This window comes from Cyprinus carpio, chromosome B4 (genome assembly GCF_018340385.1).
Source record: "Cyprinus carpio isolate SPL01 chromosome B4, ASM1834038v1, whole genome shotgun sequence".
In the NCBI taxonomy this organism is placed as follows: Eukaryota; Metazoa; Chordata; class Actinopteri; order Cypriniformes; family Cyprinidae; genus Cyprinus; species Cyprinus carpio.
The window spans coordinates 2,572,006-2,599,623 of record NC_056600.1 but is presented as its reverse complement, the minus strand read 5'-3'; the positions used below and the strand labels follow the sequence as shown (position 1 = coordinate 2,599,623).

Below are 27,618 nucleotides of genomic sequence, written 5' to 3'. Positions count from 1 at the left end.
TGTTTTCATTCAGGAGTTTTCTTTTTTTACTTTTTACTGTTATTATGTTCTCTTTTTACTCATAATAGATTTTGTCTCTGGACTGGGCTATAATTAATGTGACTTGGAACTGCTATTTATACTACAGGCCTAATTAGCCAGAACCACGTCTGACAGAAACACTAGACGAACAATCCATTGCTGCCCTATTAAACAGGTGAATGATTGATTGATTTATAGAAAGTAGCCTTTCAGTCATTCCTTCATTCAGCTAAATGTTTACTTTTTCTGAAGAAGCCGTGAGTGTTGAGGAGTTAAACCCCTGCTTCGATGTTACTTTATGGGATTTTTCACCTGCTTTATTATACATGTCATGAGGATAAAATCACAAGTCAAGACGGTTAAAGTACAAAACTAATAAAATACCTGATGAGTAGGTTTTGTTGTCATTTTAATTATATAACCTTAGTTTAACAATAACTGTGAGGGATATTTTGACACAACTCATTTTGACCACAACTAATAATCATAAAAACAGATGTTCGCCCCATATGTCACGGAATAAAAAAAAAAAAGACATATCATTGGTTGATGTCTTTATTTTTATGCTTAGCAAAGCAAGGTATTTTTGTGAGTGTCCCATATACCGCACAGCTACACATCAGTTTCTTGCTGAAAACTGTTACTTAATAAAAGTGATGAATGTGCATGTTTTCATGTAACACAATAAATCCATAACCTCAAACAGTCCTGCTCACTCTTCTGGATGTGGGCCAGTTTCATCTTTAGTGTCTGATAGTGCTAAAATGCTTTAGGATTGATTTCTCAGAATGTGTGATTTACAGTAATCTCAGGACAGGACAGGGCAGTGTGTTTGTCTGTAGCCTCAGGTGAGTGTTTCTTTGTTTGTTTGACTTTCATATCTGGAGGCATCTTGAAGCGCTGCATTCTCTGATGTTGTGCAATTTCCTTTAGCATGTCGTGAAGTTGGTTCCTTTATACTTACAAAACATACTTTACGATTAGTCCACAAAAACTAAATTAGTACTTTGATTAGTGTACAAAAACAAAATTTTTACAGACTTTAAGATTAGTGCACAAACATTTTACATGTTGCATGTAAGCAACATTTTACAGACTTTTAAAGCACATTTTACATAATGCACAAAAATTTTTTAATACTTTGATTAATGCACAATAACATTTGACATACTTTAGTGCACAAAAACATTTTCCATGCATTAAGATTAATGAACAAAAAAGAATTTTACATGTTAATTAGTGCATGAAAACATTTAAGATACTTTAAGATTAAAGCATGAAACATGAACATTTGTAGATTTTCTGAAGAAAATGCAAGTGTTTGTGCATAAGTCACATCCATTTGTGGGTTGTTGCTGTTCTGAGCAGTAAATCAGCTGGAATATGACTGTCAGTAAGAGCGGACCCCTCCGATGATGGTGGAGTTTAAAGTGTGAAACTTGTTCTAATGAGATGCCATTATTAGCCGTCTCTTCATGTACATGGAGCAGTGATTGTTGGAGTAATGCATTATGATCTGCTGTCAGTGCTCCCAGAGGATGTTCAACTGATGTAGGGCAAATCATTGAACACACACTCAATGTCTGTAATGTGACTAATGGCAGTAAATCAACATAACTACTATGAGTAATATTAGTTCAGAACCTTTTGATGTTGGTGTTGAAATGTATTACTAAAAATGTTTGTCAGACTTTAGTCAATCAAATCTATTGCTGCTTTTTGCTTACTTGCATTTTCCCTCCAAAATGATGTCACATTCTGGAGCGTGCTGAAGTTCTAAGTCAATCATTTTGTTGTTACATTTAAAATGCTATTGGTTTGTTCATTGTTATATATTTGCTGAAACATTTTTTCCTTTATTTAGACTTTGATCTCATATAAAACTTTGAAAAGATTTGTCCAGATTTATTTTTTGATATTCTTAACCCTTCTTTTTCTCTGCGTTTAGAAAAATAAAACAAAATAATATTATATTAATTTCATTTTTAATTTTAGCTTAATAACATTTAATTGCATGACAAAAATGGCATCTTCTCAAACCGAAAATGCATTTTCATTGTTCACGGAATTATCATATTGTGTTAATACCATTTCCATATTTAAAAATGGCAAGTCATGCAGCATACACTATATTTAGACACATATGCTAATGCAATGAAAATGATCTCAGGTCAGTAACAGGTGTCACAAATCACTTTAGCTTAAGCTCAAAAGCTTAAAAAATAACATTTTATTATCTTTTTTTTTTTTTGACGTTATCAATGTCTTTACTGTCAATTTGATCAATTGAATGCATCCGAGTATTAACGTCTTTCAGAAAAACCATGCTTCTGAGTGGTAAAGTATCTCAATAGATCTGAAACCCTCTTCCTGTTTGGGTAGATTGTTTCCTGTGGATTCATGGTTTGTTTTTTTGTTTTTAACTCCTTTATAGCCACAGACAGGCTGCGCTGAGGTGTTTTTGGCTGGTGAGAGTGATTGTTCGTTGGGTTGCATCATGTTTGTTTCTTCATTCTTGGAAGCGAGGCTGAAACAGACGCTTCTCAGCAGATCATGTTGCTCTCGTCCACACTTCCTGTAATTCAAGCCCAAATTAAAGCAGACTTCTGTTGTGGTGTATTGTATCAGGACTGGATCAGATCGCAGCTGGAATATAGCTCGTGTCTGACACTGTGCAATAAATCACTGGTGTAGTTGACGTCTAAGTTATAGCTGTGTTTATGTGTGTTAAGGGTCCACGGGTCACCTGTTTGCTTTCTGGGTTGTGTTAATCCTGCTGAGGACTCTGTGTGTGTGTGTGCATCAGGATTGAAGAATTGGCTTCCTTTGAATTGCACAAGGTGGAATTTAAATGGAATCGACCACACGCCCATCTAGAAGTTGTATTGGAATGACAGGAAGATGAATTTAGCGCATTGCAATTCAAGGAATTTGCGAAAAATAGCACAAATGTTTAGTAACATTCATTTTTAACAGAATGTTAATAGGTTAATTTCTTTTTAATTGTGTATATTTAAAATATTATGAATATTATTTGTATTACAATGTGTTATTTAGAAAATATTATTAATATTAAAATATTAATTTATTAAAATTTTAAACCTATTGATATAGAGAGCGTTACACATGCTTTAGTATGTGTAGTAAACAATTTCCTTTTCAGCCTCCCTGTGACATTGAAAGCTGCCAAATACACATTTGCCTAAAGTTCTTCAAAATAGTGCTTTATGCAAAAACAGGGTGAACTGGAGGCGTCTGGAGACATCAGAGCTGCTGTATCCGAGCAGGAAAGAGGATGTTGTGTTTGCTGCTGTTAAAAGCTCACGCTTTACACCTGAAAACCTTTAGAAATGCTTAGGAGGAACTGATCTACTTCTACAACTTTCCAAACTGTGCTCAAAAAACTGTATTCAAAACATGAACTTCTATGTAAAAATACAGAAGTGTGCAAAACTGTTATCTAGAACTTTTTGTGAATAAATGAATACTTTTCTTTATCAAGGATGCATTCAAATAATCAAAAGTGACAAAGACATTTATAATGTTACAGAAGATTATTTCATATAAATGCTGTTCTTTTGAACTTTTGTTCATCAAAGAATCCTGAAAAATACAATGTATTATGGTTTCCTACAAAATGATTTAATAATCAGCTATTTTCAACATATTAAATTGTAATAACATTTAATATCTGTATTGTCTTTTTTTGATCAAATAAATGCAGCCTTGGTGAGCAGAAGATTATTCCAAAACGAAGACACAAGTATGCATGTTTATTTTTATATATGCTTAAGTATCTTTATTTTTATTTAAATAGTATATCTATATATTCATTTTGTATTTTTATATATATCTTTATTTTTATTTAAATAGTATTTTATATGTGTATTTGTTTTTTTTTTTTATATTTTTTTTTTTTTGTTAGTGTTTTTATTTTGGTTTTTTTTTTATTTTGTTTTATATATTTTTATGTATATTATTTAATATTTAATATCCTCCAGTGAATTGATGTATTTATGTAATATTATCCAATGAAAGCAACTGACCTGAACTAACTCAAAACCTCTGGTTTTCTGATAAGAACGTTTGCTTTCAGTTGTTGCTGCTCTATCAGACGTCAGTCTTAGAGCATCTGTGACCAGAGAGAATGTGTGTGTGACAGAGGTGTTAATCCTCTCTGACCTGCAGCCGCTCGTTCCGGTCAGTCATGTGACGAGGAGATCTCAGAGGACAGATGAGAATATGTCTGAAGCGCAGGCTCGTATCAGTGAAGTAACCGCTGGCAGAGAATGTAATGAGTCATATATCGCTGCCTCGGGGCTTGATTTACTTCAGCCTCTGAAAACCAGACCGTTCGGTCCCGAGGAATCAACTGCAGCAGACTGCTTTCACTACACACTGCTGCTTCACTATACTTCACTTCATTTGGTTTGATTTGTCATTCCAGTTTTCATTAGTTTTTACTCTAGCAGTTTCAGTATATATGTGTACAGTCGTGGCCAAAAGTTTTGAGAATTACATAAATATTGGAAATTGGAAAAGTTGCTGCTTAAGTTTTTATAATAGCAATTTGCATATACTCCAGAATGTTATGAAGAGTGATCAGATGAATTGCATAGTCCTTCTTTGCCATGAAAATTAACTTAATCCCAAAAAAACCTTTCCACTGCATTTCATTGCTGTCATTAAAGGACCTGCTGAGATCATTTCAGTAATCATCTTGTTAACTCAGGTGAGAATGTTGACGAGCACAAGGCTGGAGATCATTATGTCAGGCTGATTGGGTTAGGATGGCAGACTTGACATGTTAAAAGGAGGGTGATGCTTGAAATCATTGTTCTTCCATTGTTAACCATGGTGACCTGCAAAGAAACGCGTGCAGCCATCATTGCGGTGCATAAAAATGGCTTCACAGGCAAGGATATTGTGGCTACTAAGATTGCACCTAAATCAACAATTTATAGGTTCATCAAGAACTTCAAGGAAAGAGGTTCAATTCTTGTAAAGAAGGCTTCAGGGCGTCCAAGAAAGTCCAGCAAGTGCCATGAATAAAGAATGGTACCAAAACACCCTCCAACAGCAACTTCTTCCAACAATCCAACAATAGTTTGGTGAAGAACAATGCATTTTCCAGCACAATGGAGCACCGTGCCATAAGGCAAAAGTGATAACTAAGTGGCTCGGGGACCAGAATGTTGAAATTTTGGGGTCCATGGCCTGGAAACTCCCCAGATCTTAATCCCATTGAGAACTTGATGTCAGTCCTCAAGAGGCGGGTGGACAAACAAAAACCCACTAATTCTGACAAACTCCAAGAAGTTATTATGAAAGAATGGGTTTGCTATCAGTCAGGATTTGGCCCAGAAGTTGATTGAGAGCATGCCCAGTCGAATTGCAGAGGTCCTGAAAAGGAAGGACCAACACTGCAAATACTGACTCTTTGCATAAATGTCATGTAATTGTCGATAAAAGCCTTTGAAACGTATGAAGTGCTTGTAATTATATTTCAGTACATCACAGAAACAACTGAAACAAAGATCTAAAAGCAGTTTAGCAGAAAAAATAGTTTTTTTGAAAACTAATATTTATGTAATTCTCAAAACTTTTGGCCACGACTGTACAGTATGTATACACACACACACACACACACACACACATACATATATATATATATGTGTGTGTGTATTAGGACTGTTAAAAGATGACATGTCAGCTAACATTGTTTAAAAACATTTGTTATAATATTGTATATATTTTAACTTAATTACTTTGTTCTGATTTTTTTTACAATGGTGGCTTTTAAGGGTTGTATTTATCATCCATAAATTTAGCTAAAAATAGTAACATTAGTTATGTAGGAAGAAAATTGTATTTGTTTATATAATATTAATAATGTTGTCATTAATAAAATATATTAACTATATAATCATAACAGTATATTCGCTATTCATTCTTATTCTTATTAATTATTATTATGAAATATGCAATTATATATATATATATATGATTGATTGTAGGATCATAAGATAAATATAGTTTTTAGAAATACACATAACTGAAGTAAAAAAAATAATGGAATATTTTTGTTAGTTGTGAAGGGAACAATTTAATATATATTAAAATTGTAATATTTAGTAATATTAATAGTAGTGTGACATAATTATTAAACATTTAGTATTTAACATTTATAAAATAAATAGTTTTGTTCGTTACATGTAATAATTTCGTTATATAACAAAGACATTTATTCTTGTGTAATGTCTTGTCTTGTTGATTCTTGTTATAGTTGCAGGAGACACTCCGAGAGAATACAGGCTTTATTTTCTCTTTATTTTCATTGATGAAACTGAATGAACACAGTGACTCCAGGACAAATGAATCACATGAAACATCTAGACGCACATACTCCTGCTTTATTAGTCAAACATCACTGATCTCTCTAACGATCATTCATGCAAGTGTGTGTGTGCAGTTACTTCAGTGATCAGACGCATGATTTTCACCTCTAAGCGCTAGTAAGATACCACCTAGCAACCTTTTGGCAACACATTACAGTTCCCTCTGAACACCTTTACAAACAGCACTGAAGCGCGGAGATTAAAGAAGTGTCCAGTGAGTGCATCAGACTGTGTCCTGAGGAAGCTGGGCTGTGTTTCCTCGCTGACAGAGGAAGCTGAGTGTGTTTTGACTGTGAATCAGGTGAATGGGCCGCTCATCCTCTCTCTCTCTGTGTGTGTGTGTGTGTGTGTGTGTGTGTGTGTGTGTCAGTGTTCAGGAGGAGCGGCGCTCGTCTCTCACCCTCATCATGACCTCGATCTCGGAGTGGTACGCGGGGAAGAATGTGCTGATCACCGGAGCCACGGGCTTCATGGGGAAGGTTCTGATGGAGAAGCTGCTGCGCTCCTGTCCGGACGTCAATGCCCTCTACATCCTCGTCCGGCCCAAAGCGGGTCAGTCCATGTCCGAGCGCGTCCAGGACATGATGAAGTGTAAGGTGAGAGCTCACAGTGTGACGTTTATTCACCCTCCTTCTCTTTACAACTTGGAGAGAAAAATTTTAAACACATTTTTTGATAAAAAATTACAAATGCTGTTATTATTTTAATTATTTATTTATTTATTGGTATTTGAGAGCTCACAGTGTGTATGGTTATGATATGTACTTTAAAAGCAGTAGGTTATGATTAATATATATTGTACTATATATATATATATATATATATAATATTACAATAAAATTATTATGATTATCATTATGAATTTTAAATGTTGTTGTTATCATTGTTAATAATAATAATGCTGTTTTTATTAAAATTATTAAAATGACTGAATAAAAATATTACTCAAAATAAGAATAAACAATAAAATGACTGATTATGATTATTATTGTTATATAATATAATGTTGTTAATAGTAAGGACACTTGTTTTATTAGGTCCATTATTAATATTACTAAAAAATACAAACAAAATAAGAAATGACTGTTCTTTAATTAAGAATTTATATCAATAATAATAATTGTAATAGTAGAGGAAGTGGTAGTAGTAATAATAATATAAGATAAGAATAAATTGAAAAATAATATTAAATATAGCAAAATAATGTTAAATCATAATAAAATGAAAGATAATGAAAATAATATTAAATAAATAACTATACTAAAAATTACTTAATGAAAATATCAAACAAAATAAGAAACATTAAAGAATGTATATCTCAGTGGCTAAAATAATAATAATAGTATAATCATAATAATAATTGTATTTTGCATTTCAGCTGTAAAATTACAGTAGTAGTAGTATTTTAGATTTTTTATTTTATTTTTTTTTTCATATAAAATATTTGTAATTTTTTTTAAGTAGATTTTCTTCATTCCACAGGGAGCCTGAAAGCTTCTCCTTTGTCAGTGACAGTTGCTTCATAAGTGTTTCTTATCACAATTTTGGAAAGATACTTAAATGACATTTATTTAATAAAATCTCAGCGATTGTGATTTGATAAGCCAAATCATGATTTCAGGTTTCGTTTCTATTAATCGAGCAGCTCTTCTTCATCATCAGAATCAGTGTGTTTGGCACACTTTTAAGACATTTGTAACATTTCTAGAACATTGGGCTTTTCTTCTTTTCTCACTTTTCAGGTTTTTCTGACAGAAGCCTGATGCTTATAATGTGTTTTTGTCATTGGATATCTCAATCTTTGTGATCAGATGACATCTGATCGCCTCCAAACTGCAGTTAACTGCGTGTTGCTCCTTAAGTAGTTAGTTCCGTCAAAGTGTGCAGAACGTGAACGCATCAGGGTTTATCGCTATTGTTTCCCTGAACTTGATCCTCTGAAACCTGCTGCAGAAGTTCATGCGCTGCTTTCCCTCGGGCGAAAATGGAAAACGCTCTTTGAGTGTTGCCATAGAAACCCCACCGCAAACGCCATCCACATGAGTTATGATCTGTATTTCCATACGCGTCTGATGGTGCTGTAGGCGGGGCTTCATGACTCCAGGCTGACAGAGTCTTTCTTTATGTGAGGATGATGAGTCACATCCGCAGTAACGGAGAGATTCCTGAACTTACTCACATTTGTTTAGTTTGAGCAGAACATTATTATTATTATTATTACATAAATAAAAATTAACTATATTAAATAAATGATCTTTATAATTATTATAATCATTAAAAATATATGATTGTTAAAATATGTATGAATAATAAATAACTATATTATTATCATCATCATCAAATATCATATATTATGTCAACAGCAATATCCTAGCAAAACATTAGCAAATATGTATTTGCTTTTCTCTTTTCTAATGTTTTTATTATATTACTAATAATAAAGTGTTTTTTATCATATTTTTTAGTCATTTGTTGTGTTTTTTGCATAAATTTGTGTTTATTTATTTATTTTGTTCATAGAGATTTTTTTATATTTTTTAGTCAAATTAGTACATCTAGAAAACCTTGATAAAAATGACAAATGTTGCCTTTGGAACTTTTTTATAGTTTGTTTTGTTTCACATTTACTTTATTTCTAGTATCAATGCTCTGTGTTGGTTTTAAATCATTACAGTTAATCTAATGTGAGTAATGTTTCTGAACTGCATGTAATCTGAGGGATGTTGTATTGGTTGGGTTTGCTGGTGTTTCAGTAGTTTGATCTGGTCTGTGCTGGACTGATGTGAGATCTGGACTCGAGCCGTTATGAGACGCAGATCAGTGTTATCAGTCAGATGAACAGATTCTGTCAGCGCTGCACAGACTCTCTGGCCTCTGATATAAACCTCATTACATCTTGTGTGTGTGTGTGTGTGTGTGTACTTGTTTTGTCTGTACTTGTTTTGTCTGGACCAAATGTCCTGATTAATATTGTGAAACACTTAAATAACGCATAAGTGAGACATTTGACTGGTCCTCAGTAGTGAGAAAGACCTGTAAATCAGCCAGAAAATGCTGCTGATGTAAATCTAATGTTCTGCAGATGTTTGGGTTAGCAGATAGAAAATATCATTAACCTGATAGAAAACCAGTGGAAGTCTATGGAGTGTCCTCACTAAGATAGCCAAGCAAACATGAGTGTGTGTGTGTAGGTTGTATATATAAGGAATGCTCAGGCGCTCACACAGGCAGCTATTGTTTTGTCATTTAAATGGCCTTTCACCAGATTTTTAAATAATTAAAGACAAAAGCTTTATATAGCTTTTATAACTTTCAGTAATAAAATTATAGTATAGGTAAATGAAAAATTATTATGATCAAAAATGAAAGTGATCATCTAAAATATATTTATATATTTTTATTATATATATTAATGTGATTAGTGAGGATGATTGTTTATTATATATTATATAATAAATAATATATTATTTATATATTATTTAATTTCCTCCCATTTTGATGAGAATACCCTCAAATTAAATCTCACAGTGTGCACTTTAAGACCATATTCATTATATAACTGTAACTTGAATATGTTTTGGTCAGCTTAATATATATATATATATATATATATATAATCTATATATATATATATATGTAATAGTATGTGTGTGTGTGTGTGTGTGTGTGTGTGTTATTTTATTTTATTTTTTTTACTTTTTTTAATGAAATGATATTTTATATGTGAAATTGAATGGATTTCTGAATTGATTCTGATTTTGTATTGTGGACGCACAGGCCGCGTGTGAGTGCTGAATTATTCAGTGGGTTCAGGCAGGTGATAAAGCACCAGATCTCTCTCTTACCTCTGTCCCTCCTTCAGTCTGTCCAGTCGACTGCGCTTCTGCTCTCTGCTGGTTCTTCAAGTGTGTGTGTGTGTGTGTGTGTGTTTCTCATTCACCCGAGGGCACAGCAGTGCAGGAACTGAAGGAGTATTGTCTCTCTCTCTTTCTCTCTCTCTCCCACTCACACACAATGGTTTTTTTTGTGCCAGAAGGCCCGGTGGAGTCTGGCACAGAGCGACCGCTGTCCCACAATGCACCGTCTGCTCTTTCCAACACAGAGAGAGCAAATGTTTACAGTGCTGGACCCCAGCGAACCCCTGACCTCAATCCAGTGAACCTGTGCATCCTTTATCCGCGTGTCACTTCCTTTCTCGTACAGTGCAGCTTTAATAGACGAGTTTGAACCGTTTCCAAATAGATCAGCAGTTACTATTGTAAATACTGTTATAGTTTTTATTAATATTTAAAATAACCTTTCATTTTTAGTTTTTAATACTTTTTAATTTTTTACATTTTCAGTTGTGGTTATATGCAAACTTACATTCAAATTCATTAGTAATTACTTATTAATTACTTTGTTATTAATTGCTGATTATAATTACTTAATTATTTTAAATAATTCAAATAATTTAAGTAATTATTATTATTACTAATTAGGTTTAATTTTATTGCTGTTAGAAATTTTATTGCGTCAACTTAAACTTTCAAATTTCATTTTATAATTAGCTATTTTCACCTAATATTTCTGTTTTATTTAATTAATATTTTATTCATTTTATAATTAGCTATTTTCACCTAATATTTCTGTTTTATTTAATTAATATTTGATTTATGTTTTTATACTAGTTTTTTTAGTTGATTTTTACTTTTTATAGTTTTTATTTTTAGTAAATTTAGTTCTATTTTTTTTTTTTTTTTTTTTTTTTTGTTATTTTTTTATTTTTTTTTTTATTTTTTGTTGTTTTGTTGTATGTGTTTTATGTTTTTTGTGTGTTTATTTGTTTTGACATATTCAATGAGTGTGAGCAGGTGGTGTGAAAAGTGTGTGGTGTTGTGACAGTGTTGTGTGCGCGTGTGTGTTGTGATTTGTGTGTGTGTGCGTGTGTGTGTGTCTGTGTGTGTGTGTGTGTGAGGGCGTTCGCTCTGGCAGCGCTGCAGCAGCATATGGAGCTTCATCCTATGCCAGCATGCGGGTGTGTGTTGTGTTTTTGTTGCCCGGTGACACAGACCGTGGCAGGAAGTTTGGCTGAAGCGGCTGCGCTCGTTTCCTTCATTTACTGCATTTCTGAAAAGCATTCTAGCTCCTCGCGTTCCTCCTGTCTGATATTGACCAGGTTCTCCTTCTAGTTTTGTGCGTCTTGAATTTTTAACTATTTCTCTGTCCAGCATTGACTGAACTCTCTTTACATCTGTGTCTGTGTGTGTGTGTGTGTGTGTGTGTGTGTGTGTGTGTGTGTGTGTGTGTGTGTGTGTGTGTGTTGGCCAGACCGCTCTTATGCCCCATATGTTGTCTGATCTGTCCAGTAATCTGTGTTAATGGCCGTTATGACCAGACTTATGTGTTCAGATGATATCATTAGGGCTTTATTCCCGTAATATTTGCATGTTTGAGTGTGTGGGAAACGCTCCCCTGATGATCTCTCATATTAAAATGATGCACTTTCATTTCCATTTAAAAATCCTCTTGTTGTAAAAGACAAGATAGTTGCTTTATTGGTGCGCACAAACTTCATATTAGCCGAATAAGTTCTGTTATGTCTTATGGTTTCTAAATTGGGTTTATGTGCTCTTAAATTATTAATAATTGGTTTTTATTATAGTTTTGTATTTGTTATTTGTTTTGTTTATTTTGTTGTGTTTTTTTTATTTTGTTTGTATTTTTATGTTTTATTATACTATTTATTTACTTTTAGTTTTAATATTTTGAATTAGTTTGTATTCTATAGTTCCAGTTTATATTTTAGTTTGTTTAATTTGAAAAATTATGTTTTATTAATGTTTCTAAATATTACTATTTAGATTTTTTTCCAGTTCTACTTTTAGTTCAGTTTGAGTTTGCAAACAAAAAAATTTTTTTTTTTGTAAATGACATTTATTTGATTAATAATTTGTTTTTATCAAATTTTTGTCTCATTTTTATTTCTATTTTTTGTTTTTAATAAATCTTTTTTTTTTGTAAATTATGAAGTTTACTATTTCAAAAAAATAAATAACGATAAGATATGTAAGGAATAATTGACGACGGGGCATTGAATTATATATGTATAATATATCTAGATAAAAATATATTTTTAAATTATTAATATATACATTTACTTTTTTTAAGTTTAATATTCAAAAAATGTCTCGTATAGCAACAGGTCTAAATGACATTTAGAGATTTCCCAGGAATTGTGTAGGAAAGTGTGTTTCTGTTGAAACATGAGTAAATGTGTACATCTCACACCTTTGACAACATCTTGAATAAACGAACACATTGTGAAAGCAAATAAAATGATCCGTGTCTCAACATGCAAGCAGATTTTATAACACGCCACGCTCTCCCAGACAATTTCACAGCAATTCCTGGAAAAAGTCAGGAAAAACTGGATTGTGAGGTGTTTTACAATCTCTCGTCCTTCAGGAAGGTTAAGATGTGGCATTTAAACGATTCAGTTTATTTGCATGCTGATTGCTGATTGGTCCTCCTCATTTACACTGATGGCTCAAAAACATCCTTTTAGTTCTGATATGGTGTCTAAATGAGGTTTATGTGCTCTCTAAATAAGTTTGTAAGTCTTATATCTCTAAACAAAACTTATAATTTTTTTTATTATTATTTGTACATGAAATTCTTTATTATTTTTATTGTTTCTGTTTTTTATGTATTGATTGATTTTATATTTTGTTATTGTTTTTTTAAATTAAAGTTTTTTTATTATTATTGTTTTATTTGTTTTTTTAAGTAATTGAATTTTTTTCAATTTGTATTTTATTTTTGTTTATTTTTTGGAAAATGAAGTATTTGAATGTATTTGACCTGTTTTTGAATAATAATTAGTTTAATGTAATAAAATAGTTTTCTGATTTACTTTTTTTTTGTGACTAGAATATATTTGGTTGATAATTAATTAGTTTTTTATTATTAATAATTTGTTTTTTTTAATGATTATTTTTAGTTTTATTTATTTTTATAAATTACATTTATTTGATAATTTTGTATTATTGTTTTGTGTTTTATTAATTAAATTAATCAAATTAAATTTGTTTAATGTTTGTTTAAATAATGTTTTTATTATTGTGTTTTATTTGTTTTTTTTAATTTGTAATTATTTGAATCTTTTTTTTTTTTATTGAAATTAATGTAATATTTTTGGTCCACTTTAAAGCAGCTCTGGCATTTCATATACACCTCAAACTTATTATTGTTTTTTTTTTTATTGTTTTTTATTTTTTTAGTGATTCTCATTAGGTTATTTCTCACACTCATTAAAGCAACACTATGTAAACTTTTCTGTGTTCAAAATTTGCTAAATGTATATAATGAGCAAGTACATCATAAATTCATCTACCAAACCGGCTTTTTGTCTTATTCTTAGTCACTATGGTCCATTTATAATAAGTGATTATTTTTTGGACTATTGTAGCCTGTTCGGGTCGTCACTGCTGCGGAGCAACACATACCTGCGTGAATCGCCACAGACATAAACTTAGAGAAGTAGCTCCGGTTAGAATGTTCTTCTGCGGGATGCGTGCAGTTTTGTTTATAGAGCAGCAAAAGACGTGTTTTTTTTAATAGTTGTTTAATAATTTTTTTTTTTTTTTTTTATATATTGTGAATGTTGTGTGTGTATTTTAGAGAATAGTATTGTTTCTTGAAAATTGTATTTTGTTTTATTTTTTTTTTTATTAAATGATGGTGGTTTTTTGATTATTTTTTTTTTTGTTATTATGAAGCTGTTGTGTTTTTTTTTCAATATTCAATAGAATTCTGATGGCATGCACTGTTTCCTTTTTGAAATGCAAATCTCTACTGGATAAATATGCATTGAAAAGCGTGACTGGACTGAGAGGCTCAACAGCTGTCAGCATCTGTCCGGCCCTCGGCAGGCGCCTGCTGCTGGGGTTACAGGGGGTCACATGTTACGTCCAGAACTGATTCTGATTGGCTGCGGCTGCAGGAATGTGCCACTGCCAGACCCTTGGAATTGTGGGTAACATAAGTCAGCACATGTGAGTCAGAGAAGACAGCAGTCTCTGCAAATCCTCTTTTGATATTAGATTACAGAAATCACAGCGCATTCATCAGCTATGTACCACTTCAAACATGCCTGTATGTTTGGATATGAGCAAGAAATATCTTATTTATTCACTCTGCAGTTTGAGGATGAGGATGAATTCTCATGTAAACAGACCGCATTTTACCACAAAATCAAAAGAAATGAGATGAGAAATTGCATTGCTGAAGAATAGTGTGAAAATCAGGCCTGTTTTAGAAACATGCATTGTAAGGTTTTTTCATGGACAATTAAAAATGAAGTACAATTTCCCATTTTTGTAATTTGTTTATTTTATTTTATCAATGGTGATTCTCATTGGGTTTTCATATAATAAATAATAAAATATTTCTTATATTTAAATTAACATGATTAGCATGAATACTTTTAATGATTGATGATTTTGCAATCTTATTATTTTTTTTTTTTTTGCTCTTGAAGTTAGTTAATTTTTTTATCATATATTTTATTATTGTGGATGTTTTTTTTGTTTTTAAATTATTAAGTTTTTGTGGATTGGTTTTTTTTTTGTTTTATTGTATTTTTTTTTTCAATGGTAATTTACATTAGTTAGTACATTAATTTACACTGTTTAATTTAAATTAGCTTAATAGTATTTACTACCCAAATTCCTTTTTTTTTTTTGTGTTTGTATTTTTTTTTTTTTTTTTTTTTTTTGTTGTTGTTTATTTTTTTTTTTGTTTTTATTTTGGTTTTTTTTAGTGTTGTTTATAATTTATTTTATTTAAATTAGCTTAATTGTATTTACTACCCAAATTCCTATTTTTGAAATATTTATTTATTTTACTTGTTTACTTATTTACGCTCACTGGTGGTTTTCTATTAAATGAGTGTAGCCGTAACTTGCTGCCTTCATGTGTGAATACTTCAGAGAGCGTGAAGAATGAGAATTGTCATGTTTTGTGTTATTATAGTGAACGTGCATCACTGACGTGGTGTCTGTGTGTGTTTCGCAGCTGTTCGACCGCGTGCGTGAAGATAATCCTGACTTTCATCAGAAGATCATCCCCATCAGCAGCGAGCTCACGCAGCCCGGCCTGGCCATCAGTCCAGAGGATGTACAAACACTCACTTCCTGTATCAACATCGTCTTCCACTGCGCCGCCACCATCCGCTTCGACGAGCCCCTGAAGTGAGTGACGTGTGACCACATTTACTAAACATATAGATGTTTCCTGAGCGTTAAATCAGCATATTAGAATGATTTCTGAAGGATCATGTGATACTGAAGACTGCTAAATTCAGCTTTGATCACAGCAATAAATTGCAGTTTAATAGATATTCACATAATAAACAGTTATTTTAAATTCTAAAAATATCTCACATTTTTGATATTTTTGATGAAGTTATTGTGGGTATAGTGAGTATTGGAGAATTTTAATAAATTTTTAAACCTTCACATTTTTGAAACATTGGTGTATGATGGAACTTGAAAACCATAGCTACACTTGTAAAAGAAGAGAGGAAATGTGAGAATAACAAGAATAAGAGAGGGAAAACGAAAACACACACACAAAAAAAAACACACAAGAGAGGAACTGTGATGAGTCTCCGGCTGAGGAGCAGATGTTCTCACTGCTGGAGGAACGAGGGATTCATTAGTGAACCGCTGACTTCGGAGCAGGAACGAGTGAAGAAAAGGTTTCATCTCCACACACACACACACACACACACACACACCCCTGTACACAGCGACCTCTTGCTTCATTGTCTTAAGGAAAATAAAAACAACATTAGTGTCCTAATGTGTTTTAAGAATGCTCTCAGCAGCATCACAGACCAGTATCAATAATATGCTATTTTAGTTTTTATATTAAAAAATACTGTTTACATTTTAAAACATTTATAAAAAAGTATTTTTGTTTTAATATTTTCATTTAAAGTTGAAGTGTGTATATATCTATATATATATATATATATATATTATATATATATAATTTTTATTTTTGTAATTTATATTTTGGATTTTTATTTATTTATTTATTCATTTTTATATATTATTTATTTATTTATTTATATATTCATTTATTTATTTTTTATATTATCTATATATTTTTGGTCTATGCCAAATTATAATAACAAATCATTTGTTACAATTATCTTGTTACTTTTTCCCAGTCATTAACGTACTGTGCTGTTAGATGCATTACGTATGTATTTTTATCAAGTTTTTTTATTTAATCTTTTTTTCTTATTAATGTATAAATTGTATTTTTATTATTTATTTTAATCAAATGTATTTAATTATTTATAAGTTTTTTGGTCTAGATTGCCAGCTATTGCATGTCTTATTTTCCTCATTATTTAACTCTGATGTTGGATGTCTGACACACTGTATTGACCCTGAAGCTGAGCAGGGATTTATGCATGTTCTGTGTTTTTTTTTTTTTTTATTTTTTTTTGTGTTTTTTTGTGTATTTGTGTGTTTTTGAGGCATGCGCTGCAGCTGAACGTCATCGCCACGCAGCAGCTCCTCTCTCTGGCGCAGCAGATGCAGCACCTGCAGGCCTTCATCCACATCTCCACCGCCTACGCCAACTGCAACCGCAGACACATTGATGAGGTCATCTACCCTCTTCCGGTCGAGCCCAAGAAACTCATCGACTCTCTGGAGTGAGTACAATATATCATCATCATCATCATCATCATCATCTCAAACTCACTTCCAGAATCTACCTGGCAACCACAGCCATGAGCTCATGTTACCTGACGGAGCTGACACAATCCAGAGTGTATTCAATACCAGACTTAAACTAATGCCTCTGAACAGAATTATGCTATGCTGAAAAATATATCAAAACTAAATAAAGATAAAGCAAGGAGAGAAACCTTTAAAAATAAGCTATGAACACCAGTGTTATTTTAGTATCAAGATACTTTTAGATATTTTGGTTTATATTTCGAATTAGTTTATATGTATATCTATATGTATATATTTTCCTTTTTTCTTTTTAAAATGTTAGTAATTTTGTGTATTTTTGTCATTTTCTGTAGTGTTTTTTATGTCTATATAATTTTTAGTTATTTTAGTACATCAGGTTAAACTAAAATAAAAAGTTCTTGGCAGCAAGCTGAAATAATAAAATAAATAACATTTTCAGTTTATGTTTTTTAATTTAAGTAATAATTTTCATAAAATATAAATTTGTAAAATGTATAGGCAGGTGTATATTTTAATGTAAAAAGTCCCAATACTTTAAAAAACTAATGCTTATATTATTAATATTATTAAATATGTCCAAATATTTGGGGAATATTTTGTTTCTGTTACATTTACATTATAGTTTTTTTCTATTCACTATAGTACTGTACTTGTTAGGTGTATTATTTATTTAAATATGTTCTTTAGTTATTTATTTTAATCTATATTTATTGTTTAATCATTTATTATAATAAGTATTTTTTCTTATTTATTTTTTAATTAATTTGTTAATTTATTTACATACATTCCTTTTTCTACTCACTATAGTGCTATACTTTTAGATGTAGTATTTTTTTTTTTTTTTTTTTTTACATTTTCTATTATGTATTTACTATTTTATTATTTAATTTTTTTTTTTTAATTTTTTTATTTATTTTTTTTTTTTTTTCTTTTTCCATGAACCCCAGTTTGGAAACACTTTGTTTATGCCACTGGTCATGACATGTCTGATTTTCCACATTGTTTGACTCTGTCAAGCCATATTGCATCAAGCCATGTACTGACCCTGAAGCAGAGCAGTGATTTATCTGTGTGTGTGTGTGTAGGTGGATGGATGACAGTATCATCCGTGACATCACACCGCATCTAATTGGTGACCGGCCGAACACTTACACCTACACCAAAGCTCTGGCCGAGTGTGTGGTGCAGCAGGAGAGCGGCAAACTCAACATCGGCATCATACGACCGTCCATCGTGGGAGCCAGCTGGCAGGAGCCGTTCCCTGTGAGTGACGCATCCGCTCGCAACAGGCCTCGCTCATACACAGTTCTGATGTCTGAGTGATGGGGCTTAATGGTTAAAGATCTGGGCTGCTAACCCAGAGGATTTAGTTTCAAACCTGGACTAATGATGGCATAAACATACATACCAGAACATCATAGAGACGGTTGGGGTCGTTATTATTAACTAAAACTAAAAACATGACAAAATAAAAATTAACCGATTAAATAAACTTTTTTAAAATAAACTAAAACTGTAACTAAGAACTAAATAAAAAACTATTTATACATATATTTTAAAAAATAATAATAAATTTAGGTTAACTCCATTTACTATAAAACTAAATACATGAAACTAATTCTAAAATAAACAAGTAAATAAAATAAAATAAAAACTATATAGACATTGAAATAAAATATTAGAAAATGTAAACTTATTTTATTTTAGGTAGATTTCTCATTTTTGTTTATTTTCATTTGAAATACTGAAATTTGAAAGTAACTAAAACTAAAATATCTCACACGCACACACACATTTAAAAATAGTATTATTATTAAACGTATTATTAAAAATAATAAAAAAATAAAAATGATGAAGACATAATTTCTAAAGTTTAACTAAAATGAAAATGAAAACAGAAAATTAAAAAATTTAATCTAATTCAAAATATTAACAAGAACTATGAAAGTATCTCAATTATATTAAAATAACAAAAATGTTAAAATATAGTTTCCTTTTTTGTGTTGTCATTATCTTATTCTGCCATATAGAGTTGAGCTTTAGATGACATAGGAATTTTATAGCAAACAACATATTTTTGTTGCGTATAACCCTGTGAGATACACAACAATGCTAAAACAGTTATGCCTGTTTCTGTATTTTACAGGGTTGGATAGACAACTTTAATGGACCAAGTGGTGTTTTCATTGCTGTGAGTATTGATTCATGGTGTGCTGTATTGATCTTCACAAGCCTCCAGAACATCTCACATCTTCTGAGGAGCTTTTATTTCTTCATCTCTCAATCAGTCACTCTATATCTCCAATAATATGTCTTAGTAAGATGAGATTGGAATGATCCAAACATGTAATGCAATACAAGTATAACATGTTTGGATCATTTCAATCTCATCTTATTAAGACATATTATTGGAGATATAGAGTGACCCCTGATATTTATAGCATTTTATGTAAGTATCTGCTGTACTGTTATAAAAATCTCATTGATTTACATTACAAGCATCAGAATTTCATCATATACACATCGACATCTGCACCAAATTCTTTCTCTGAATAAAACTGAGCTGTTTTTCCTCTCTATTCCTCTCATTATATCAGACTATATGAGTCATAAAAGCCTGATGGATTAAAAATGATTATTGATTTTCTTCTATAGGTTACAGTAAACTGCTCTATTTCAGTTTCTGATGAATATTTCATTAATTAAGATGGACAAACTAAAGTTTAAAGTACCGCGCAGCAGTGCTTTGTTATATAGGTGTTTTAACATGTCACGATTGAAAGCGATGAAAACAATCTGCCCCTCCTATTGAATTAGTCTGTATTTCATGAAGTCATTCTCCTAATCGCCTCCGTGAAGCTCACAGCCAGACGGAGGCATATGGTGCGTTTGGCATCCTCTCTGAAGAAGCGTGTGTTGTGTGTGTCCCGGTGCAGGCTGGGAAGGGCATCCTGCGCACCATGAGGGCCAGTAATGACGCGGTGGCCGATCTGATTCCTGTAGACGTGGTGATAAACCTGACGCTGGCTGCCGGCTGGTACACCGCGGTGCACAGGTCAGCTTCACCTGTCTGATTTGCTTATGCGAGACCCGCAGGTGATTAAACAGAGAACATTAGCATGAAAGATCCCTCTGCTGATGTATTTGCGTGGGGGGGGGGGTATGTGCGGTTGTGCTCATGCGGCACACAGTGATCTCCTTGTTCTGTGTTTTCATTTCAGACCAAAAACTGCACTCGTGTACAACTGCACAACCGGAGGCATTAACCCTTTCCACTGGGGAGAGATTGGTGCGTAACATGCTTTGATATCCTGTGTGAGCGAGTTATGACTACTGCATACTCTATACTGTGTACTACACTGAAAGAAATGTAGTTCTTCATCGCATATTACATGTGATGTAATGCAGTGAAATGGTGTTCTGTAGTTCCTCATCTCTCAGTGCAACAATGAATTCAGGACATACACAGGCATAATAAAAAATGATAGAATACAGAATGTATGAAGAAATAAGGAATTAGAATAAATGGAAGATAGAAGATAATAGAGAGAGAGACTTAATATAGAAAATACATATAAATTTAGTAATAAATACAGAAGCTCGGTGTTGTGGCATTTTAATTTCTCAATCATTTTGTTTTGCAACTTTGAAAAATGTATATTTTTAGAAATAGTATGCAGTATGCAATGATAAATGTTGAAATAGTGTCATGGTCAGTATTGTATTGCATGTTCAATTCCGGTCTCAAAAATAAAATAGATTAAATCACAAATAATTACAAAGAAATTGAAGCAGTCTGTTCATTGCTAGTAAATTTCACAACTTATTACGAGGCAAGTAACGCACTGAATTAAACATGCAGTTTTGAAGTTGAAAAACTAAATGAACTCCAATAATTTTAGTTTATTTACAACTTAAATATTTTTATTTTATACAATCCAATCCAAAATATAGTTAAAGTATATTAAATAGTATGCGTTATGCAATAAATGTTTGAAACATTATTGTCACCGTTGCATGTGTTCCAGGCATTAAGGCTCCTCTCTAAAATTAAAATTAAAATAAATGATAATTGCATAACTTATAATAACTTCAAATAAATAAACAAACAGAATAAGCATATGAAATATGCAGTATGCAATGCTAAATGTTTGAAAGAGTATTATTGTCACTGCGTTACGTGTTTAATTTCAGGTGTGCAGACTGATGTCAAAAATAAATCCTAATTGCATAACTGCAGCTTCATTTGCATGGCAAATATAAGCTCAAGTCAAATGCATGAGAAGTTGTTTTGCATTTGTAATAAAACCCTAATAAAAGGCTAAATATAACACCCAAAAAAAGCATAGTTGATAACATTTCAGGGTTATTTGTCACACTGGCAGTGGATTGAGTGCATTATGGGTTGCAGTGTGCACATTTCATCAGATGCACACTACTATGTTTCAAAACTAGCCCAGAGTACATCACTGGGATCACATCACTGTACTGTACTGTACTGTATGTGCGCTGTGCGTCAGTATCGGAGGGCAGATCACTGGTCAGAGCAGCTGAAGCGTTTCCATGGCAACAGCAGGATGCTTTACCATGAGCAACATCTGGCTGTCTGCATCACCATGTCAACGGCCAGAAGCAGATCTTCCTCTTCCTGGCAGCGTTTCCCAGATTCATGCTGCAGTAACAGTGGCTTAGTTATCATATTATATACAGTACCTTTTGTTTTCCAGAGCATCATGTGATGTCCACATTTAAGAGGAATCCTCTGGAACAGGCTTTCCGTCGGCCAAACGCCAACATCACCTCCAGTTACCTGATCTACCAGTACTGGATCCTCGTCAGTCACAAGTTCCCCGCGCTCATCTATGACCTGTTCCTCCGACTGTCCGGACAGAAACCCCAGTGAGAACTAACAACATTATACTTACATGATCTGTTCTATTGTGATGAAGTGGTCTGTATAATAACAATATATTTCAAAAATATTTTATTGATTAGAAATAGAAATACACCCTTGCTGATTAAAAGTAATAATTCTTTTAAAACCTTATAGATCACTAACATTTGAATGATAATGTATATTATAATCGAGAAATAAAATGAAATATCTATAGAAAGTATATTATAGAATTTGTTTTATTGTTAATAAAGAAATATAAATATAGGTAATTATTATATAATATTATGATTATTAATAATTATAAATAATTGAATCCATTATATAATATTTTTTATTGAATTATATAACGATAGAAATTCAAAAATAAGGCATATATGGTAAAAATATAATTATTTTATATTATAGAAAAAAATCTAATATGTATTGTTAATATTTAATTGTAATGTATTTTTTGTTTTTTTTTTTTTAATGCTTTTTTATTTTTTTTTTAATTTATTATAATTATTTGTTATTTTATATTTTATTTGATTTTTTATATTTTTTAAATTGATTAGAATTTAAAGTAAAATATAATTTTTTTTTATATTAATAATTATTATATTATATTGCATATTATAGAAATAAATATATGTAGAGATAAAGCGGCATGTATTGTTAATATATAAATGCAAATATTATAATTATTGTGAATAATTATTAGAAATAAAATGTATATATAAAAAAGACATTTACAACAAAAAAGATAAATAAGTATATTTTGGTAACATGGATATTATATTATATATTCCTCTTGTCTATGGACAGGATGCAGTGTGTTTATAGGCCACGCCGCCATTATTTATTCACCCTCATGCAAAACTCTCATATGACCTCAGAAGACCTTTGGTAATGCAGAGAAATAAAAAAAATCTATATTGTTAATTATTATATTATATTATATTATATTATATTATATTATAAAAACAGCTTTTATTTATATATATATATATATATTATAAAAACAGCTTTTATTTATATATATATATATAAATTTCAGTAATTATTGTATTATTAATATAACGTTTTGATCATTAATATTAATAATTGTGAATATGATTGAATACATTATATTACAGAAATAAAATCTGTAAAAAAATGTAGTATAATTGTCACAGAGGTGCTGAGTGTGTCTGTGTGATCTGTGTTCATTCAGAATGATGCGTATTTTCAACCGTCTGCACAAAGCTATCGGTCTGCTGGAGTACTTCAGCAGTCAGGACTGGGAGTGGAACTCAGACAACATGAACATGCTGATGAGTCAGCTGAGCGCCGACGACAGGAAGGTACGACCACACACTCACACTCACACTCACACACACACACACACACACACACACTCTCTCTCTCTCTCTCTCTCTCTCTATCTCTCTCTCTCAACTCACTCTCTCTCTCTCTCTCTCGCACTATCTCACCCTCTCTCTCTCTCTCACACACACACACTCTCTCTCTCACTCTCACACACACACACCACCTCTCTCTCACTCTACACACTCACACACACACACACACTCACACTCACACACACACACACACACACAACACAATACATATCTCTCTCTCTCTCACACACACACACTGTGAATTGTGGGGACTTTCTATAGACTTCTAATAATTGTCTTTTTAATAATTTTTTTCCCTCATGGGGACCACAGGCCGGTCCTCACTTTGTCTAAAATTTCAGGTTTTACTATCCTTGTGGGGACACACAATGTAGCATAAACAAGTACACACACTGTGAAACTTTGCTGAACTCATCCTTGTGATCTTTCAGACCTTCAACTTTGATGTTCGCCAGCTGAACTGGCCCGAGTACATCGAGAATTACTGTATCGGCACCAAGAAGTACGTTCTGAACGAGGACATGTCCGACATTCCCGCCGCCAGACAGCACCTGAGGAAGTACGTCCATCTGACGACACACTTACTGAATCTAAACTGAGCTGAATAATGACACCAGAGCTGCTTTACAGCTGACATTTAACCACAAACCCCAAACTTTTGAAGGGTAGTGTATGTTATATTAAAATAAAATATTTATAGAAAAATAAGGAAATTAGAAAAGAAAAAAAATTGCATGTTTCGCTAATACAGAAATATAATTATTATAAATTATTAATAATATTAATTATTTATTATTATTATTCAAATGTATTTATTGTTCTTATTATTATATTATGTTATGTTATCATTAGAAAAAAGAAATTAGAAAATACAAATATATTTGTAAAAAAAAAATACAAAAATATTTTTTATTAATTATATGTGATATAAAATAATACTATGTAAATGTATTATTCAAAATGTATTTATCGCAACTTTTGATAGATTTAATGCATCCTTGATGATTAAAAAATATATATTATATTATATTATATTATATTATATTATATTATATTATATTATATTATATTATATTATATTATATTATATTATATTATATTATATTATATTATATTATATTATATTATGCTGTTTTTTATTTACTATTCTTTTGTTTCTGTAAAAACATTCATAATATAATTAATAATACATTTGTATTTCTCTATCTCCAAAACAAACTATTTTGTCTTGTTTTCTAATTTCTATTTCTTCTACAGATATTTTTTGTTTCTATAATATAATATTTACATTTACATTTAGTCATTTAGCAGACGGTTTTATTCAAAGCGACTTACAAATGAATATAATATATAATATAATATAATAATTAACAATAGTTTTTTTTTATTTCTGCATTACCAAAGGTCTTCTGAGGTCATATGAGAGTTTTGCATGAGGGTGAATAAATAATGGCGGCGTGGCCTTTAAACACACTGCATCCTGTCCATAGACAAGAGGAGGGTTGATTAAACACACGTTGAGTTTGCAAGTTGATAGTCAGTAAGAGTGTTCAGTGTTTCATTGAATTATTGATCCTCTGTTCACAGGCTGAGAAACATCCGATACACGTTCAACACGGTGCTGCTGGTCTTCATCTGGCGCGTCTTCATCGCTCGCTCTCAGATGGCCAGGAACATCTGGTACTTCGTCGTGAGTTTGTGCTTCAAGTTCCTGTCCTACTTCAGGGCTTCCAGCACTCTGACCCAATGACCGGAGCAACAGGAAGTGTGTGTCCCCATCCTCCAAGCACTTCCTCCTCCTGAGGTGTCTTCAGCCATCCACACACACACACACACACACACACACACACACACACACACACACACACACACACACAGGTGTTTCTTTAGCTTTCTTCACCGGCCGCTCGCTCCACCTGACTCCTCCATGTGCTGTTTTTAAAGGTGTCCTCTTTTATAATGACTTTTCCTTAATACCGATTATATATGCAACCACATTTTAATGTTTCTCCTTTACATTCTCATCGCCATCTAACATCTGGAGACGTTGCCTTTATGTCTTCTGATGATTTTAGCCTTCTCGACTACAGCCAGCATCGGTTTGCTGTTTGCAGACATTTCTCTCTCTCTGTGAGTGTGTTTGTGTCTTTAGATGATTCGTTTGTGTCCTGTCTGATCTAATACCATGTAATCCAGCCAGAAAACTCTCGTACCATGTGCTACTAAAGCCTACAAGAAGTCTAGCAGTTTCACTGCGGTTTTGGTTGGTGTTTTGTCTTTTTTCCTGTTTTTTTTTTTTCTTTTTCATTTGCTGCGTTCGGAGGGAAAGGCCAGTGAACTGCAACAGATCTGATGCATTTATAACATCATACATTTGTTTTTCTAAGTCGTCGCTTGCTCAGCTATACATCCACCAGTTTAAGCATGAACACCCAAAATCAAAAGAAAAAAAAAGTCTATTCATAAAAAACATCAATATTTTTTTTTTATTTAATTTAATTTATTTTATTGATGTGTTTAGTTCAACCTTTTCATGACATTTACCCCCAAATTTAATGCATTTTTAATGGATCTTGAGTTATGCTTAACGGCAATTCTCATTACTGTAATACAGTATTTTTAGTGTTACTGTAAAAATAACTACTGTTATATTACATTTTAAAAAATAAATACATTTGATCAAATAATTGTTATATGTAATATAGAATATTCCCAATGATAAATTTTATATTATAATTTTTTTTTATTATTGATTAATAATTACAATTATAAAACATAAATTGACTTTTTTTTTTTTTTTACATTTCTTTTGATTTAAGTGTGAAATATGACATACTCAACACCATGTATGTTTGTTCATTTTTCTGTTTGTACAGCAGGACACTAAGTTTAGTGTCAGATTCTTTTTGCGATTGTTAGATGAGGATATTTCTGTCTGTAGATGGGCGTAAGAGAGTTTCATCAGTCTGTAAATATTCTGGATATATAAATATATTCCTTTTCAGATGATATACATACCAAAAATGTACAAATGTATATTTGCGAGGGTGAATCAAATGGCTGGTTAAGAACATCTATTTCCGGAAATGACTGAGGGCTTCCCATATTTTTAAAAGAAAAGTGAAAAATGAAGAAAAAAAGCGTTGAGTCTCCATTTCAATGTTGTTTTATGTGTATTAACCACTGTTTAAAGTGCTCTGAATCTAGAACCGTAAAGGGACTTAAACCAGATATTTAAAGAGGGAAACGTCCCTCACGATCTTTTCAATCATTGACTTTGGTCATTTCTATGCAGCACAGCCTGTGCTTCTTCCTTCTTAAAGTTACTTTTCTAGTTTATCGTTTGCTTTTTCACGTTTCAGAAGCACTTTTAATTCTGTTTGCTTGTCAGAAGAACCAAAACAAGTGTGTTTATAACGTTTCATGAATCTCATACTCTAATATAAACTTGACGGATTATATTTCGTACGGTTTTACAGCATCGTGATCAATCGACACTATTTGAGGATCTCATGAGCAAACATTTTTCTACACTCCCCCTGGTGGTCTATTGCCAAACTGTATTTTTGGATCACCGTTTCTAAGACGTGTCTGCCTTCTGTTGTCTGTCTTTTGTATGTCGCACACCGTATTCATGTTCCTTGGTAACCGCAGGTCTTCCTCAGCTCGTTTAGCAGTAGTGCAGCGATTACTTTAGGAGATTTGAGATGTTTTTTTTCTCCTGCATGTTATGAGTCTCAGTAGAGAAAGCACACGCACACTAAAATCTCCTCTTAGAGCATTCCAGACATGAGAAACACAGCCATTTTTCTACTAGAATCAAACACCTTGATGTCTTAACAACGGCAACCCTTCGTTTTGAGCCAAGCTGAGTTTTCAAATGAAGCTTCTACTGCCAACGTGATCCTTACAATCTCAAGCGTTTGTGCTCTGCCACTGATGTTTGTACAGATGAGGTGATTGAGCTGCATTCGGTTTGCAATAAAATGATTTTTTAACAAAAAAGTCCCCTACTGAAAAAAGTTTCCCTGTGTAACAGTAGTGGCTGACATGGATTTTGACCTTCCTCTACTCAACATTTGTCTCCATGTTGTGCTGTCAGACATTGTACGGTCGAGGTCCTTGAATGGAAAACTGTACTTTGATAAAATTGTGTGCTT

At 32.1% G+C, this 27,618-nt stretch overlaps 1 protein-coding gene across 2 annotated transcripts in view; it reads left to right on the top strand.

Annotated features, from left to right (window-relative positions):
- Nucleotides 1-25,941, top strand: part of si:dkey-97m3.1 (fatty acyl-CoA reductase 1) — a 29,729-nt gene extending 3,788 nt beyond the window's left edge. Inside the window, exons 2-13 of one of the 2 annotated variants that reach the window (XR_006154449.1) lie at nucleotides 6,790-7,015; nucleotides 15,477-15,652; nucleotides 16,954-17,133; nucleotides 18,268-18,445; nucleotides 19,329-19,373; nucleotides 20,119-20,237; nucleotides 20,404-20,471; nucleotides 21,910-22,081; nucleotides 23,272-23,401; nucleotides 23,890-24,017; nucleotides 25,046-25,277; nucleotides 25,308-25,941. Coding sequence is in view for 1 of the 2 variants with exons in the window: in XM_042721598.1 (XP_042577532.1) it covers nucleotides 6,827-7,015; nucleotides 15,477-15,652; nucleotides 16,954-17,133; nucleotides 18,268-18,445; nucleotides 19,329-19,373; nucleotides 20,119-20,237; nucleotides 20,404-20,471; nucleotides 21,910-22,081; nucleotides 23,272-23,401; nucleotides 23,890-24,017; nucleotides 25,046-25,208 (1,548 nt within the window). In the remaining variant the exon portion in view is untranslated. Of the gene's footprint in view, nucleotides 1-6,789; nucleotides 7,016-15,476; nucleotides 15,653-16,953; nucleotides 17,134-18,267; nucleotides 18,446-19,328; nucleotides 19,374-20,118; nucleotides 20,238-20,403; nucleotides 20,472-21,909; nucleotides 22,082-23,271; nucleotides 23,402-23,889; nucleotides 24,018-25,045 lie in introns of both variants that reach the window. The other variant, XM_042721598.1, reaches the window with a different exon arrangement.
- Nucleotides 25,942-27,618: the final 1,677 nt, after the last annotated feature.